Source organism: Phocoena phocoena, chromosome 1, assembly GCF_963924675.1.
Source record: "Phocoena phocoena chromosome 1, mPhoPho1.1, whole genome shotgun sequence".
NCBI lineage: Eukaryota > Metazoa > Chordata > Mammalia > Artiodactyla > Phocoenidae > Phocoena > Phocoena phocoena.
The window spans coordinates 76,753,424-76,770,116 of NC_089219.1; the positions used below are offsets into that span (position 1 = coordinate 76,753,424).

The window sequence follows — 16,693 nt, forward strand, 5'->3', positions numbered from 1 at the left end:
ATTATGCTTTAGTATGGAATAGCTTCTCTTATTGCAACAATGTTGTTTAAAATCACAAATGGCACTGAAGTGTACCCAGCAGCATATGAATTCCACAGAACTGAGGTTAAAGGCTGTCTAAAAGTGACGTACAGAGACCACAAACAACTGACAGAAAGAAGTAAAAAGGAAGTGTACCCTGGACCAAAGACCTCAGGGCTTTAAGATTTGGGAGCCTTGCCACAGGAACGATTGTTCCTTGCATTTCTGCCAATTTAAAAACAATCTTCATTCCTGTGCAAAACTTAGTGCCTTTTTTTCCGTTCACGGTGTGTCTTACAAATTGTACTCAAGATAGTCTAAAGTCAGGAGAAAAAACCGCTAGAAACCCGGAACAGGGAAAGATAAGTATCAAACGAGGTATTAAGCCACGTCGCACTCTGGCCGCAGCAGTCGCTGAGGAAGCCCTATCCTCCCACCCTTTTCAACTGTGGCTCCCAAACGGGACCGAATGTTCTGTCTTCCTCGGCGCAATCCCTCCCACTCGCCCTGGGGCTGCAGCGGAGGTGACCTCCACTCACCGTTTGAAGCACAGTCACCAGCAGCAGCCGCAGCCCAAAAGCCGGCAAAAGCCACCCATCCAGCCCGGCCGCCATAGGTGCCATCTTCCGTAGGTCTCCGGCTGCCCAGAGGACCCCTCTGCTCGGGGCGTCTACTCCAGAGCCTAATCCAAAACAGGCTGCTAAAGGCGGTTAACATCAAGTCTCTTATTCTGCAGGGACGGGTGTTAACTAAGGGCATATAAAAGCTTAAAGGTGAATAAATACCTTTACATTTGATATAAATATGAAGTCGCTGGGTCCTTTCGATAAACCATATCAGGCATTTTCCTAGACTCCCCAAATCTGTGCTTCCCCGGGCTCTTTCCTTTCATTCACGACATTTCCTCAAGCAGCCAAGAAGCCCCGCCTTCGCCAGTTTGTGCCTGCCTCCTTCTCCAAGTTTACCCAATCGAATGCCGCTTTGGTTGACACCTTAGGCAAAGGAAACCAACCATGACACGGGCCAAGAGCTAAGCCCTGGGGTTCTTCGGTCCAATAAGCACAAGCGAACGGGAGCAGTGGGCGGAGCCTCTGGTTGCTGAGCAGCGTACGTGGATGCGTGCGCGTGGTGGCCGAGGGGGATGGGAAGGGGGCGGGGTCGAGGGCGGCGCAGCCGCAGCCGCAACGTAGAAGCGCGCGGCCGCGAGCAAAGGAGGGAGGGAAGGAAGGAAAAGAGGGAGGCAGGCAGGCAGGGGGGCGCGGGGCTCGGGGACTGAGGCGGCAGAGGGAAGCGAGAGCCCGGCAGCCGCTTCGCGCTGTGTTTGCTGCGCGGGCTTTTGGAGGGGCGGTAGTGGAGACGGCCGAGGAGAAGCGGACACCGGCGGCGTTGGTGTTGGCGCCTGGGGGCGGGGGACTGGGGAGGCGAGAAGGGGGGTCGCTGCGGTGCTTCTCTCGCTGTCGCGCTCTCCTTGCCTTTCTCCCGGCTCGGTGGGCTCCTCCCGGCGTCTCCTTTGCCTCCGGGGCCCCGATCCCCGCCCCCCGCGGTATGTCTTGATCCCGAGCAGCGGGTTTCATGGGGCTCCTCAGGATTATGATGCCGCCCAAGTTGCAGCTGCTGGCGGTGGTGGCCTTCGCAGTGGCAATGCTCTTCTTGGAGAACCAGATCCAGAAACTGGAGGAGTCCCGGTCGAAGCTAGGTGAGGAGCCGTGCCACCCTGGGCTGAGTGGTGTGTGGAAGCGGCCGGGCCAGGGAGGCAGTGCTACCCGAGGAAGTGGGCGTTTGTCTAACCTGAGATCTGGCTCCTCGGCAGGAGGCTGAAAGAGGTTGCAAAGAGAGATGGGACTAGGGACATCGAGAACACAAGCTCCAAGAATGGTGTGAATTAAGCTTGGGTGGTATGCTGGGCTCGCGAGGTCACGGGGCAGAGGTTGCAAGGTTGGGCTTCCCGGAGCCAAAGGGTTACCCTGAAGTAGGCATTCCATGGGGATCAAGAGCAAGATAAGAGCGAACTCATTGGGGAGCGGGTACTGACTGTTGGAGGAGACAGAAACGCTCAGGCTTACGTGTTCTCTTAGAAGTCGTACAGAAAGCCTCAGCAGTGTCAGGCGAGGGGTATTCTAATTTGAGATGTGGGCACCTGGTTACGGAATCTTTTGGGGATGGGGAGGTTCGCGAAGGGATAGATGCGCAGAAATGGAGGGAGATGCTGGAATGACGGTGAGTAAAAGAAATACACTGTAGTGAGTTGCACTCTTGTGCTGGGGGCAGCAAGGGACCGCACAACTGACGAGAGAAATAGGCTGTCCCCAGGTAGGACAGGAAAGCAACTATAAAGCTTCCGTGAGGTACTGAAACGAGGCATCCAAGCATTTAAATTCTTTTTTAGCGGCGCTAAACTGCCATATTTTGAGCTTAAGAATAGGGATGTGTGTGTACGTTACTTCGCGGCGATGTTGGTGTAGTGAATTTAGGAGGAAAGGTTGAAGGGGAATTGCTTTAGTGAGATTTAAGTTTATGAAAGGAAGAGTGCAAAAAGTTTACCATAGGTTAAGTACCTTAAAGAGTTAATTACGGAAGAGGTCTGAAGTACAAAAAGTTGGAGTGTGATGTTGTGAAAGACCCGAAGAATGCACAGATAATAGGTACTTTCAGATTAGTAGGGAACTTCGGCGTTTGGGAAGAGCTCGGGGTGGAGAGGGAATATTAAAAGAATGTCAGCAGTACATTTTGATTTAAAAACGTACATGGCACTGAAAAATCAGCTCTGGAGGCAGTAATTTGAATGTGGAAAAGTAATGTGAAGTATTTTTATGCGTACACTTTCACCTCAAAATCATTTAAAATACTTTTCAAAATGCAAATAATGAAATACCAGCAGCACTATAATTTAGACTAAGAAGTAACAGATGCTGCTGTGGGTGATGATTAATATTTAGGAAAAATGTATCAGAAAATAATTGAAATATTACAAATAGTAGCTGACTATTTGCAGTTTTGATAGACTTTGCGAAAAGCCTTGGAGACATTTTAAAGAGCAGTGTATCAAAGAGAATCAAATAAATCTAGCTGAAGTGCAAATAAATTTGAAGAGGAGCTAGGAATAATTCCACTCCTCAACTCTAGGGTAGAACTTGCCCTGTACAGTTTCGAACAGATATCAAATTTATTTACTATGATTTTATTAATATGAGTCTTGTATGATGGAAAAATATTCACTTTAAATATTGAAGGTTGGCCAATGTACTCTTTTTGTTTGTATCTGTTTAGCAGCTTTGAGCGTCATATTGTAGCCTGATTAATGATCCAGCTTTACAGAGAAAAAAATGACTCTTCTTAAAGAAAGTTGAAAGTTACATTAAATTAAAATTTGTATTAATTCTTCGTTGTGTTGCTCTTTGAATTTCTTAGACACATTACAATAGGTTGGGATAATTCAAATTTTAATTTTCCTTTGTTGCCTAACATTTTTTTTCCATAATGCTTGAAAGTGTTTTCTGTAGGCACAACCTTAATGATTTTAAAAAGAGTTATCTGAGGATGTAGAAAGCCACAGGTAGTAGTGTTTTTTCATGATTTTTTACAGGAAAGGAACCTTTATATTCCATTAGAAATAGTAAATATGGATTAAACTAAATAATTCTCGAAAAGGAGCCTCAGATACAAAACACTAGGAGGAGCTAATAATGGAGATTCAAAATTATGGCAAATAAAATATATAACTTCGTATCAGCAGTCTTTTGATTAAAAAAAAGTCTTATGAAACAGGCAGTACTAAAACAGATGTTGTCAGTTAGTAATCTTTTTTAGGAAAGGAACACAGAAGGAGGCATATTTTGACAATCAGACTCTGTACTAGACACTTTCATATTTGATATTCTTATTTAATCTTCCAAGAACACCATAGAAAGCCATTTTTACAGATGCGGAAACAGGTTCAGAGGTTATATAATTTGACCACATAGCTAGTAAGTGGCAGAGCCGGGACTGGAACCCAGGTATGTCTGATTCCACATCAAGTTCCCCTTTAATATACCAGGCTGCTTGGGACTTTATATTGACATTACACTAAGATGTAACAGTTTGAATAGAATTTTTAAACTGTAATACCAATGTTTAATGGCATTTATTGCTAAGAATGAATGTCATTCTTAGAAAATTCAATTTCTGACACAAAGGAATTAGTTTAGTGTAATGTATGTTGCTTGTTTATACCCGTGTAACGAACATAATTATATTACCCAATGAAAGGACTAAAATAGCTTATTTCTGCTACAGGGGACAAAAAAACTCTGTGGTGGTTTTCTGTAAGTGGTAAAATCACAACATTAAAAGCATTTTTGTTTTGGCATCAGAAAAACTTAAACACACATCACTTTTCAGAAACTTTTGTGGTGTCATCTGTCACAGAATTTTGACTTACAGTGTAGTCAAATTTATTAAACTTTGCATTTATGGCTTAAAGAGAAAGAAAAAGTTAAACATTTTGCTCTTAAAAGTTTTCATTGTTTATCTTTTCTGTTATAGAAGATTCCAAAGGATTGCATTTTCTGATAATGCTTTGTATGCACCTTGGTTTCAGAATATTTTGAAAGTGAGATCTCTAATAGAGCGATAGTTGTATTCAAAACTTAGGTGTATTCATTGACCACTTGGGCCGTTAAGTATATAAACAGGAATTCCTAAAAACCAATGTCACATAATAGAGTTTTCTTTTATCTTTTTTTTTTCAACGAATATTGGATGGCAGTATACATGTTACTTTGCATCTTGCTTTTTTCATTTAATATCCTAGAATATCTTTCCAGGTCAATAAATATAAATTTGACTTACTCATTCTAATAGCTGTATAATATTCCATAGTATACATGAATCATAAATTCTCCAGCCATTATGCCAATAATGAACATTCAGTTTATCTCTCCCCCCGCCACTTAAAAAAATTTTTTTTTACCATTTTCTTTCTTGGTATTATAAACAATGTTATAAGAAACATCCTTATATAAGTTTATTTAACTCCTTATTTGTTGGTACTGTTTTCAGTAGGATAAATTCTCCTGTTAAGGGATTACTGGGACAAAAGATGTATGTATTTTATAGTTTAACAGATCTTAAAATCTGTTACTTTCCAAAAAATTTATTTCCCAAGGGTTACAATAATCTGCACTGTCAACACATACAAGCCCTGGATGGGATGCTGTCAGCTTTAAATTTTTGCCACTCTGAAGCTGTGAAATGGTATGTTGTTGCATTGCTTTACATTTCCTCAACTTCTAATTAGGTTGAACATTTACTTGTTCATTTTCATTTGTCTGTTGGGTAGTAGTTTATCTTACCGATTTTTAGGGTTTTAAAAATATATTAGAAGTATTAATCTTTTATCTGTTTTATGTCTTGTATCTGTTTTTCTCCAGGTCTGTCATTTGTCCCTTGATTTTATGGTATATTTTGCTGATACAGAAGTTAAAACATTTATGCAGTCAAATCTATGAATTTAGGCAAGTAGGTGCCTTACATTACTTGAGAAGACTTCCCCCAACCAAAATTATGTTCATTCTCTATATTTTGTTAGTATTTTATAACTTTTATTTTTTACATTTAGCTCTTTAAAGCAGTCATATGTTTATTGTAATTTCTCTCAGTGAATGGCCACTTATGGCAAATATTATATTAATAATTTATCTTTTTTCCCCTCTGTATGTTACAGTTCTTCTTTTAGTCGTATATTACGTTTTCATATGTTCTTGGATTAATTTTGGACTCCATTTTTTTCCACTAATCAGAGATTCTTTAGAACTTAGGGACCCATATATAGGCTTCAAGGCATCCATGAATTCCCTGAAATTATATACATAGCTTTCATCAGATTTGCAAAGGAGTATGCAGTCTCCTTAATGGTAAGAATCACTGATTTGTAGTAGATGGTTTATATTTAATGGAGTAAGTGCATTTTTTGTTTTTAATATTAACATACTACAACATGCAACTTGTGAGTTAAATTTAGGATACAAGCACATTAGTTACGAACAATTTCTCTGGGGTGTTATACTGTAAAAACTTTGTTAAAATGTATACAAACTTAATTTTTCTAATGAGGTACAGTCTATAACGTGGAGTCAAAATGAACACTGTCACTTAGGTTACTACTTAGTTGCTTAGCTGTTACTTAGAACTCTGCACGTCAGAATTTGTTGCTTTTACAAAGTAGTTCTTTCTGAATCTTGAGAACACACTGTTGCTAATGCTGACTGGTGGAACAGTCAATGAAACCTTTGTTATGTAAATGTAAGAATTATGTGCCTGATAACTTTGTTTTCTATACGGCCTAAGCATTTAAAATAATATTTGTTGTTCATATGCTTATAACACAACTAAATAAATTTATGAATGCATTAGGACATAATGTTTTAAATGAGGACAGTAACTCAGAATGGATATGTAGGCATCTTCACTGGTTAAAATTATGTTAATCCCTATATTCTTAAAACCCTCCTAAACTAATGAACTAACTCCAGGGCCAAGGTTGAGACTGCTGTTTGGAATTTGGTAGTTTTTACAAGTGCCTGAAACCATACATACCTGTAAAATGTTCCCAAGAATGATAGATTTCTCTACTTATGAAATTGTTTGCAAACCTTACAGTAGTTACTGTTTAGAGGACTTATGGTTTAATTGGAATGCAGTTATTCTAGAATTGCTAATTGGTGTCTCACTTATGAGTCCTAGATAGGTTATCTAGTGCCATGGAGTAGTCAACTGCTACAGTTGATCTCAATTAAAGTAATCCTAGGATATCTCTCTACCACTCTGTTAAGCGTTCTAAGAGATTTTGGCACTTAGTGAAATTGAAATAGTAATGAATATTCAAACACTGCTCTCCAAAATGACCACTTTTGAAGGGTGTACTTATAGATGGACTTTACAATCAATGGTTCACTATAGCCTAATTATTTATAATTATCTGCCCACCTACTAGTAACTGCGTTTCTGTATTTTGCCTTTCTGCCTGTTAATTATAGATTAACTGCCTGTTGGACCACTTGTGCACCTGATTCTGTTCCTCACCTACTTAGAGACGTGGTTCCAGAAGTTTTCCCTCATTCTCCTATAGTTATCATTTCCTCCCTTTCTGCTGGATTCTTCTCATTAGCATGTGAACATGCTATTATTTCTCCCAACCAGAAACAAAATGGTATTTTTCTCTTGACTCCTCTTTCTCAGCCAACCTCTGTCTCATATTTCAGCTTCCTTTAGCAGTAAAACTTTAAAAAATTGTCTATTCTCACTGTTGTTGATTACCACAATCACCAGTAACTTCCCTAAATCCTACGGTTAATTTTTGGTCTTCGTCTTACTTAACCAATCAGCAGAACTTGACACAGTTGATCACTTCCTCCTTTTTGGTAGACCTTCTTTACTTGGTTTCCAATATATCATACTCTTGGTTTTCTTCCCCCATCACTGGTCATTTATCTATCTCCTGTGTAAGATTCTTTTTTTTCCTCTTCAACCCCTTAACGTAAGAATACCCCAGGGCCCGGTCCTTGGAACTCTTCTCTATTTACTCTTCCTTAGTTGGTGACTTATGTGCTGACAACTTCTAAATATGTATTTCTAATTGAGACCTATTTCCTAAACATTAGATTCATGTAGATTCATGTAACTGAGCTGCCTACTTGAAATTTTCTTTGAGTAATTAATAGACTTCTCAAACTCAGTATGGCCAAAACAAACCTTCTGATATCTCCGTACACTGCCTCAACACCTTCACCCCTCAAACTCATTTTATCTCTGACCTTCTTTATCTCAGTTGATAACAGCTCTATCCTTCCATTTGCTAGGGTTTTACTTTCCTTTTTCTCATGCTCTGCATCTAGTCTGTCAGAAATATCTTGTTAGCTTTATCTTCAGAATATTCCTAGAATATGACTACTACTCAACACTTCTACTCTTATCACCCTAATTCAAGATACCATCATCTCTTCCCTGGATTACTGCCATGTCTAGTCTGTTTGATTCCACACTTGCCTCCCTACAGACTATTCTTAATATGACAGTTCGGGTGGTCCTTTTAAAATGTAAAAAAATCATGTCACTCCTCTGCATAAAACTCCTTAGAAGCTTCCTTAAGAATTAGAGTAATGCTAGCTGCTTTTAAAACAAAGTGCACAATTTTATTGGCTAACACAATAAATGACCCTTTTTTTCCCCATGATGTTTTAGGTGATCATTTTGGTGGATGGTTTTCCTCTTCACGAGTTATTCAGGGTCTTGGGTACTTTCTGTCATGTAGTTATGCCATCCCCTCTGGCTTTGGAGCTCTCTGCTGGCAGCCTGAGGAAGAAGCAAGAGAAGGGTGAGGAGGTGTGTACCCCTTTCTCAACTTCTTTGACTTCTTTTACCCTCAGTCTCTTGATGAGGACTAGTTACCATCTATCAATATATGCAAGGGGGGAGGCTGGGAAATGGGTTTTTTATTTTTTAATTTTTTTTTTTTTGCGGTACACGGGCCTCTCACTGTTGTGGCTTCTCCCATTGCGGAGCACAGGCTCCGGACGCGCAGGCTCAGTGGCCATGGCTCACGGGCCCAGCTGCTCCGCGGCATGTAGTATCTTCCCGGACCGGGGCACGAACCCGTGTCCCCTGCATCGGCAGGCGGGCTCTCAACCACTGTGGAGGGAAGCCCGGAAATGGGTTTTTTAGCTGGCAATGACTTAGTTGCAGCTGTGTCCTATGGAAGGTGGGGGCATACATTTGAATTTTTTGAATCCTTTTGAATAAATCTTAAAATTTATTTAGACTTGTTTTGTGACTCAGAATATAAACTGTCTTGATTAATGTTCTGTGTGAACATGAAAAATGTATATTCTGTTGTTACAGGGTAGAGTATGCTGTAACTGTCAGGTCGAGTTGTTCCAGTCTTCTGTATCCTTGATTTTCTTTCTACCTACTTGTTCCATCAGTTATAGAGAGAGGGGTTTTGAAGTCTCTGGTTATGATTGTGGGTTTGTCTATTTCTCCTCAGAGTTCTGTTACTTTTTGCTTCATGTTTTTTTGAAGTACTGTGATTAGCTGTATGAATGTCTAGGGCTGTCATGTCTTCTTGATTAATTAACCCCTTTTTCGTTATGAGATGAAGGTGTTTGTCCTTGGTAATATTCTTTGCTTGAAACCTACCTGGTCTGTTATTAATATAGTCACTTCAGTTTTGATTAGTGTTAGCGTGGTGTATCTTTCCCATTCTTTTAGTATTAATCTATTTAAAGTGGATTTCTTGTAGGCAGCAAGTAGTTGGGGCTTGTATCCAATTTCACATTCTCTTTTATAAATGAGGGTGTTTAGAGCATTTACTTTTTTTTTTTTTTTTTTTTTTTTTTTTTTTTTTCATTTACTTTTAATATAATTATTGATGTGGTTTGAGTCTGACTTACTGTTTGTTTTCTTTTTGTTCCATCTGTTGCCCTTTTTCTGTTTGTCTGCCTTCTATAGAATTAACTGAGGATTTTGATTCTATTTCATCTCATTTGATGACCTATTAACAGTGCTGTTTGTTGTGTTTTTTTAATGGTTGCTTAAGAGTTTATGGTATACATTATACTACTTAAGGTATAGTATAAGAACCTTAGTCATTGTACTTCCATTTTCTCTCTTCCAGTTTTTCACTATTGTTATATATTTTACTTGTACATATAAGTCCTGCGATACATTGTTATTATTTTTGTTTCAAGCAATCAGTTATCTTTTAAAAAGATTAAACAAATTTTATAGTATTTTATATTTACTCATATATGTATCATTCCCAATGCTTTTCATTTCTTTGTGGAGATGCAGATTTCCATCTGGTACTCTTTTCCATCATCCTCAAGATATCTTTTTAAATTACTTGTACTGAAAATCTACTTGGTGATGAATTATTTTCACTTTTGTATGTCTAAGAAAGTCTTTGTCTTACTGTTTGTAAGAAATTTTTGTTGGGTATAGAATTCTAGGTTGACATTTTTTCTTTCAGTCCTTCAAAGATGTTGCTCCCTTGTCTTTTGGCCTGCACTATGAGATGAGAAGACTGCCATTGTTCTTACCTTTGTTAAGCTGTACATAATGCCTTTTTTCCCTTTGACTGCCTTTAAGATTTTCACTAGGTTTTAAGTAATTATAATGAGCCTTGCTGTAGTTTCTTCACTTTTTTGTGCCTGAGGTTTGTTGAGCTTCTTGGATTTGTGGGTTTATAGTTTTCATTAAATTTGGAAAGCTTTGAACATTATTACTTCATATAGCTTTTATGTACCTTTTCTCTTCTTCAGGAGCTCAGATCACACGTATATAGGCTACATTAGCTGTCATAACAGTTCAGTGATGTTTTACTGATTTTTCCCAGTCTTTTTTCTTTTTGTATTGTTTTAAATAGTTTTTTACTGCTATGCCTTCAATTCACCAATGCTTTCTTCTGTGGTATGTAATCTGCTTTTAATTCCATTCAGTGTATTTTTCATCTTAGGCATTTCTTTTCCATTTCTAGAAGTTCATTTTGGACCTTAAAAAACAGAAACAAAAAAAGACTTCTGTTTCTCTCCTTAACATGCTTTTACTTTATTTTGTTGAACAAATGGAATATTATTATAATGACTCTTTTGATGTTCTTGTCTACTAATTCTGCTGTGTCGTTTTGGGATTGCTTTCTATTGATTTATTTTTTTTCTTTATTATGGAACACATTTTCCTGCTTTTTTTACATGCCTGGTAAGTTTTAATTTGATGCCAGACATTATGAATTGTACCCTTTTAGGTGCTGAATATTTTCAGATTCCTAAACATATTCTTAGGCTTTGTTTTGGGACACATTCAACTTACCTTGAAGCAGTTGGATCCTTCTAGGTTTGCTTTTGAGTTTGTTAGATGGGATCAGGATAGCCTTTAGTCTATGATTAATTTTGCCCCACTGCTGAGGCAGTACCCTTGCAGTTTGTTTCAGAGTACTCTACCCAGGGCCCTGTGTATTACAAGGTTTCCCCACCCTGGCTCGTGGAAATGGTGGTTGAGTGAATCCCAGAAAGTTTTCCACCTGCCCCTTCCGGGACCAGGGATCGAACTTGTGTCTCTTGCAGTGTCAGTTTCTTCACACATATGCACTGATTGGTACTGTGCTGAAAATTCTCTTTTTGCAGCTTTGTCTTCTTTATTACTCTGCCCAGCAAACTCCAGCTACCTTGGCCTCCCTGAACTCCCAACTCTGGCTCCTTAAGTTAGGGAGACTGTTGGGCTCTGAGTTCCCCTTCTCTGTGCTGTAGCCTGGAAACTGTCTTAAAACAGTCATATGACTCACCTCATTTCTTTTCTCTCCCTTAAGGATCACCATCCTGTACTGATTTCCTGTCTAAAGTTCAGTGCCTGAAAACTGTTGTTACATATTTTATCTGTTCTTTTTCAGTTGTTTCAGGTGGGAGGATAAATCCCCTGTTGCTCCATCTTGGCTGGAAATGGAAGCCAGGTGGCCTAGTTATCTTTGATTGTGTCTCCCTAGGTTGACTTAGGGGAAAGTAGTGAAGTTGGATAATTTGAATTACGATTGACAACTAAAACTAATATTATAAACTTAGGGGCAAAATAATGTTTTATCCTTCTCTGTTTCCATATAACTTCTAGCATGGTGTTGCACACAGCCCCTTAGTAAATTGTTTACTCAAAATTAGAGGCAAGTCTTACCCACAATAGCCGTATCTCCTTCCTTCCCCATTGAAGCTTCAAGAGGACTTTAGTTAATTCTTTTGCCTGTTACCAATTTTACTCTAACTTCAAGAAACCAGTTCTTATTTCATCCCTTTAGATGCAGCTGAGCCAAGTGAAGGCTCTTTCAAACTGGGCAATGAAGTCTCTGGCTCTAGAAGAGGTTTCTGCTTTTCCTGTCAGTATGGTTCTTGAGCTAATTGATCACATCCTTGCTGGGATGGGTGGATGCATAGTCCTTTTCTTTCCTGTATTCCTTTTGTAATACCCCTATTGCAAGCAAAGTAATAGAGAAGGAAATCATAAGGGATTTTGGTACCAGTAGTAGTTGTGATCATTATGTTGCATCAACAGAAAGCGTACCTAGTTTACCTTAAGGTGAACAATTTTATTATAGTTACCAGATCTTCAACTTTGCATGATATAATTCTTGCTAAAGATAGTTATGTTGTACTGAATCCCTATGGGTACTATAAAGTGTCAGGGACAACTATTTTTAATTGAAATTGTTGGATTTTCCTTTTGGGAGATAGTGATTTGAAAAATTGCAAATTGATTTGGTACTTATATAAGAATTTAAAACTGGGTTTAGAGGGAAGGAAATGCCCATTTTGCTAAATTCCAGTAGAATTTAGGAATCATCCATTGTCACCTTATCACATATCACCTTACATGTTTCTATTCTTTATTCCTAAGTTTGTGACATAGCTAAAAATAAGTGATTTGTACAGTAAAGCACACAAAAATGAATTTAGAGATTCATTAGATGGTGTCTGAGTTGGAAAATACCTTAAAATTTTGCTCAGCATTGTTATGGAATGAGGCTAAGGGGTTATGCAGGTACAGACTAGCTCTTGGCATATTTATTTCTAATCATAAATTATGCTTGAGTTGATTAATGAATATAATTTAGAGAGATTATTGGTTCATTGATAACATGCTCCTGGTATATATATTCCCTTTATGCTTTGAAGCAAAACAGTATGGGAAATGGCCTGATCAATCTAGTTGATTTTCTTCCTGATAAATAAGTCAGTAGGTGTTGGTATCCGGCTCTCCATAGCTGTCTTTAAACAATGAATTCTGTTTTGAGTTCTCTGTTACTGTTGTGCTTTCAAAATAATGCCTTGTTATAGTATACTTTTATTTTAGTTAATAGTAAATTAAAAATATATATAAAGTTAAAAAAAACTAGCTGCACAGCATAAACATTATAACTAAAATCCTACTGCAAAAAAATGACTTTTTATTTGGTCTTCAATAAAGAGAGTTGTAAATTCTCCATATTGCTGTTTTTTCAAAGAGCTTGGTGATTAATTAGGGCTGTTTATGGTTCTTTACATTTCTAAGGTATGATGGAAAAGGACAATATCTTAAGAATTTAGTGACAAGAAGAATATTTTGAATATTTGGAGGAATATTGGAGCTTTGAGCAAATTGAGTTGTTGGATTTAAATAAAATCAATAAAATCCTCCTTCAGCCTTGCATTTGTTAGTTATTTCAGCTTTGTCCATGTCACACTGAAACTAGTTCAGCAATCAGATTTGACACTAAGATTCTTGATCAAATATGACTGAGAAATCTATGATTATTTTGTATTTGGATGTTAGGAAGCTGCTTTCAGTTGCCAGCGTTTTTTATTTCACCATAGTTCTATTGTTTTTGAACAAAATGCACCCAGCTCTTTAATAAAGTGTTACATGTTCCCAGTGTGTTATACATCTGGCAGAAAACTAACTTAGCTCTGTTGTTTCCTGCATAGAAGAGCTGATTAGAAGACTGACTTGACATGATCTTACGGTATGTTTTAATAGACAGCTTCTTCATTTTGTTGAAGAGGATAGAATAAAAACCATTCATTTTTGTCCTCTAGACTATAAATATCTTCCCTTCATGTTTTGAAGGTTAAAACAAAGAAAAAAGGCAAACTTGTGATGCTATTTTAAGTGTCTCAAACTATGAGGAAAATTAGGGGTATGTATGACTTTTTGCTTCTGAACCTGGGTATAGTTAGTGATGATAGTTTCTGTTTGACTTGGGATGAGCCTGTCCAGGAATGTCTGATCAATGAGATGTCATTATGTGCCTTTTTTGCTTTTGCGCTTGGTTGGAACTCTGTGACTAATTAAGCCTGTGACTAGTTATAATCTAGTCTTCCTCATGACCACTTTGACTTCCTTTTGGTCTTTTTTTTAACTTGTTTAGAATCTTTCCCTACTTTGCCCTTGGACCCATGTTTCTTAAATGGTTTTCTGCCTTTCCCACCAATGGCAAGCCATGATAACCTCTAAACCTTCTACTGTAACAGTCAGTAATAACCAACAGTTGTTGAATACTAATTGTGTACTGGGCATATTTTAGGTATTTTATAAATTTGTAACTTAATATGAAGGATGCTTATTCTGCTGTCCTCAGAGAGTTACTGGGAAGATCACATAATCTTCAAATGGTATAAAGAATGTGAAAATGTTTGTAAAGTATAAAAACTACAATTTTAAGTTGCTGTTAATAGTGATAATAATACACCTGCTTTCTCTTTGATATTGTTGTCTTTTGGTTTAACGTAGTTTAGACTTTACATTTCTTCCTGCTGTAGGCTTTCTGCAGTGCCCTACCTCATAGGATCACAGTTGTCTGATAAGTGTTCAGATAAATCAAATGACAATGTTACATGAGTTATAGATTTGACATTCAGATTAGCTATTCATTTCTTTCCTCTCTTAGGAAGGAGTAATAATCACTGTGAATTCATATTATTATTTGCTCTTAAAGATAGACATCTGTTTACTTTCATGTAAATTACAGAATAGCCCTCGCCTTTTATTTTTTTTTACTTTTTAAATTTTTGGCTGCGTTGGGTCTTCTTTGCTGCATGCGGACTTTCTATAGCTGTGGCGAGCGGGGGCTACTCTTAGTTGCAGTGCGTGGCTTCTCATTGCGGTGGCTTCTCTTGTTGCAGAGCACAGGCTCTAGGCGCGTGGGCTTCCATAGTTGTGGTACATGGACTTATTTGCTCCGTGGCATGTGGGATCTTCCCGAACCAGGGATCGAACTTGTGTCTCCTGCATTGTCAGGTAGATTCTTAATCACCGTGCCACCAGGGAAGTTCCAGCCCTGGCCTTTGCCCTGGCCTTTTAACATGACCAAACTTTCTTTCCTCTTTCCTACTAATCTTCGCCAGCTTGGCCCTTTGAGGATACATTTTTTTAAAAAGGCAGATTAAATTTGGTTTGTGAAAGGAATTTCAGTGTGTGTGTGTATGCACATATATGTATAAAATAACTCCTTAGATTCTAAGTACTTTTTAAAAGAAAAGCGTTAATGATGGTCAAATTAGTGAAGGAAAAAAGCCTGTTTCTCCACTATGGAAAAAGTTTTACGTGGTAGTTCCTTTATTGTCAGTTTTCCCACAGTGATTCATTGTCATATTCTCAAATAGAGGGAAAACATGTGCTTTGTATCCTTAGTTTTAATTTGGGAATTTCAACTTTTTCTTATTTTTTCACTGAAATATAGAATACAGTAGGTTGTACTTTTATATTAATTGCTGGGATCATGAGAATCCCAAAGACCAGAATTCTTGGCTTATACAGAGCTTCAAAGGTTTTTTTTTGTTTTTAAACTCAGGTCAACAATTATTTGCCATTCTGCAATCAGAAAATTTGGTAGGCCAGAGTGATAGAGGCTTTGAGAAATAAACTGTCGTGTGATCACCTCTTTCATCATATATTATTGCTATTTGTTTTTTCTGGCATTAGAACGTTATTCTTAAGTACTGGTCAGCCATGCTGAAGGTTTAACATAAAATTGCTATACACAGTTTCATGAATAAGCAGTGATTTGATTTGCATATTATAGTAACTTTTATGTTTATGAAACATAAAACTTTTAATTTTCCTAAATAGAAGTGAAAACATTTTGACCAAGGTGCTGAATTTGTTAGGAGCTCTATTTACTTACATTTTACCTGCACATTTAAGACTTCTCTTAATTTATTTCTTAGTGAGTTTGCCAATCCAGAATTGAGGATGATGGAATTAAAGAACGCTGTAAACCTTTTGAATTTCACCTAACCTTCCCCTATCCTCGTATGAAGTTACTGTCTTTTTTTTTTTATCTTGTCCTGAAAGATTGTTGAGGAGATTTACAGATATACATGTAATATAGAAAGAAAGAAGAAGGCAGATTGAAGTAGGAAAAGAAGTATTTGTGTAAATATTAACTGCCATTTTAGGTTTTTTAGCCCATTTTCTTTTGGACATTGAGGTATTAAAATACCAGAAAGTTTTCTATAGATTGTCTTTTCAACAACAATGAAATATAATCCTTACTTCAGACTCTGAGGTAAATTTTGGAGTAATAGCGTGTCTGTTGCCTTTTTATTTAAGGAGCCAGGGAAAGCATATTCCATACTTGCATTTTGGTCACAGAATAAAAGTGGGAAATTCTTATTAATTTAGTAATAACAAGGATAGTTTGGGAAGATCAGGAAACTAATTATAAGAATTGAGTCTGGGATATTGTAGCATAAATAATTTGTGATGATTTCTTACTGGGATACCGGAGGCACTGATTGTGATTTAAGGTTGTTTTCAACGTGAAATCCATCAAGGTAGACCTTTATATATTGGTTATTAATTACATTTTGACAGAGAATTTAAGATCATGTAGTTTGTAATTTCAAATTTGTAATTTGAAAAAGAATTTATGATATGTAAGTAATCTTTTTCTTTGATGGTTTTTAAGAAAATCTGATAAAGTAGTTTATGGCTGATTAATATAAGAAAAATATGGATTGAGTTGACATTTCTAAGCTACAGTATTCATATATGATTTAAAATAAGTGCTGTTAGACTAACATTAAAGGCTAATATGAAATTGCCAAAGCTTAAATTAAAGATAATTTTGAGGAGAGCTGTTGCCTTTTTTATTTTCTTAAACATTCCTCTGGTT

General features: G+C 37.4%; 2 protein-coding genes across 3 annotated transcripts in view; one reads left to right on the forward strand and one right to left on the reverse strand.

Moving 5' to 3' along the window:
- SELENOF (selenoprotein F) overlaps positions 1 to 644 on the reverse strand; it is a 37,542-nt gene extending 36,898 nt beyond the window's left edge. For both annotated transcript variants that reach the window (XM_065890525.1, XM_065890533.1), the window contains exon 1: positions 561 to 644. In XM_065890525.1, the coding sequence (XP_065746597.1) occupies positions 561 to 644 (84 nt within the window). The remainder of the gene's footprint in view (positions 1 to 560) is intronic.
- A 949-nt stretch (positions 645 to 1,593) lies between these two features.
- The window catches only part of HS2ST1 (heparan sulfate 2-O-sulfotransferase 1), a 197,368-nt gene continuing 182,268 nt past the window's right edge, over positions 1,594 to 16,693 (forward strand). Inside the window, exon 1 of the mRNA XM_065888991.1 lies at positions 1,594 to 1,717. Coding sequence (XP_065745063.1) covers positions 1,594 to 1,717 — 124 coding nt within the window. The remainder of the gene's footprint in view (positions 1,718 to 16,693) is intronic.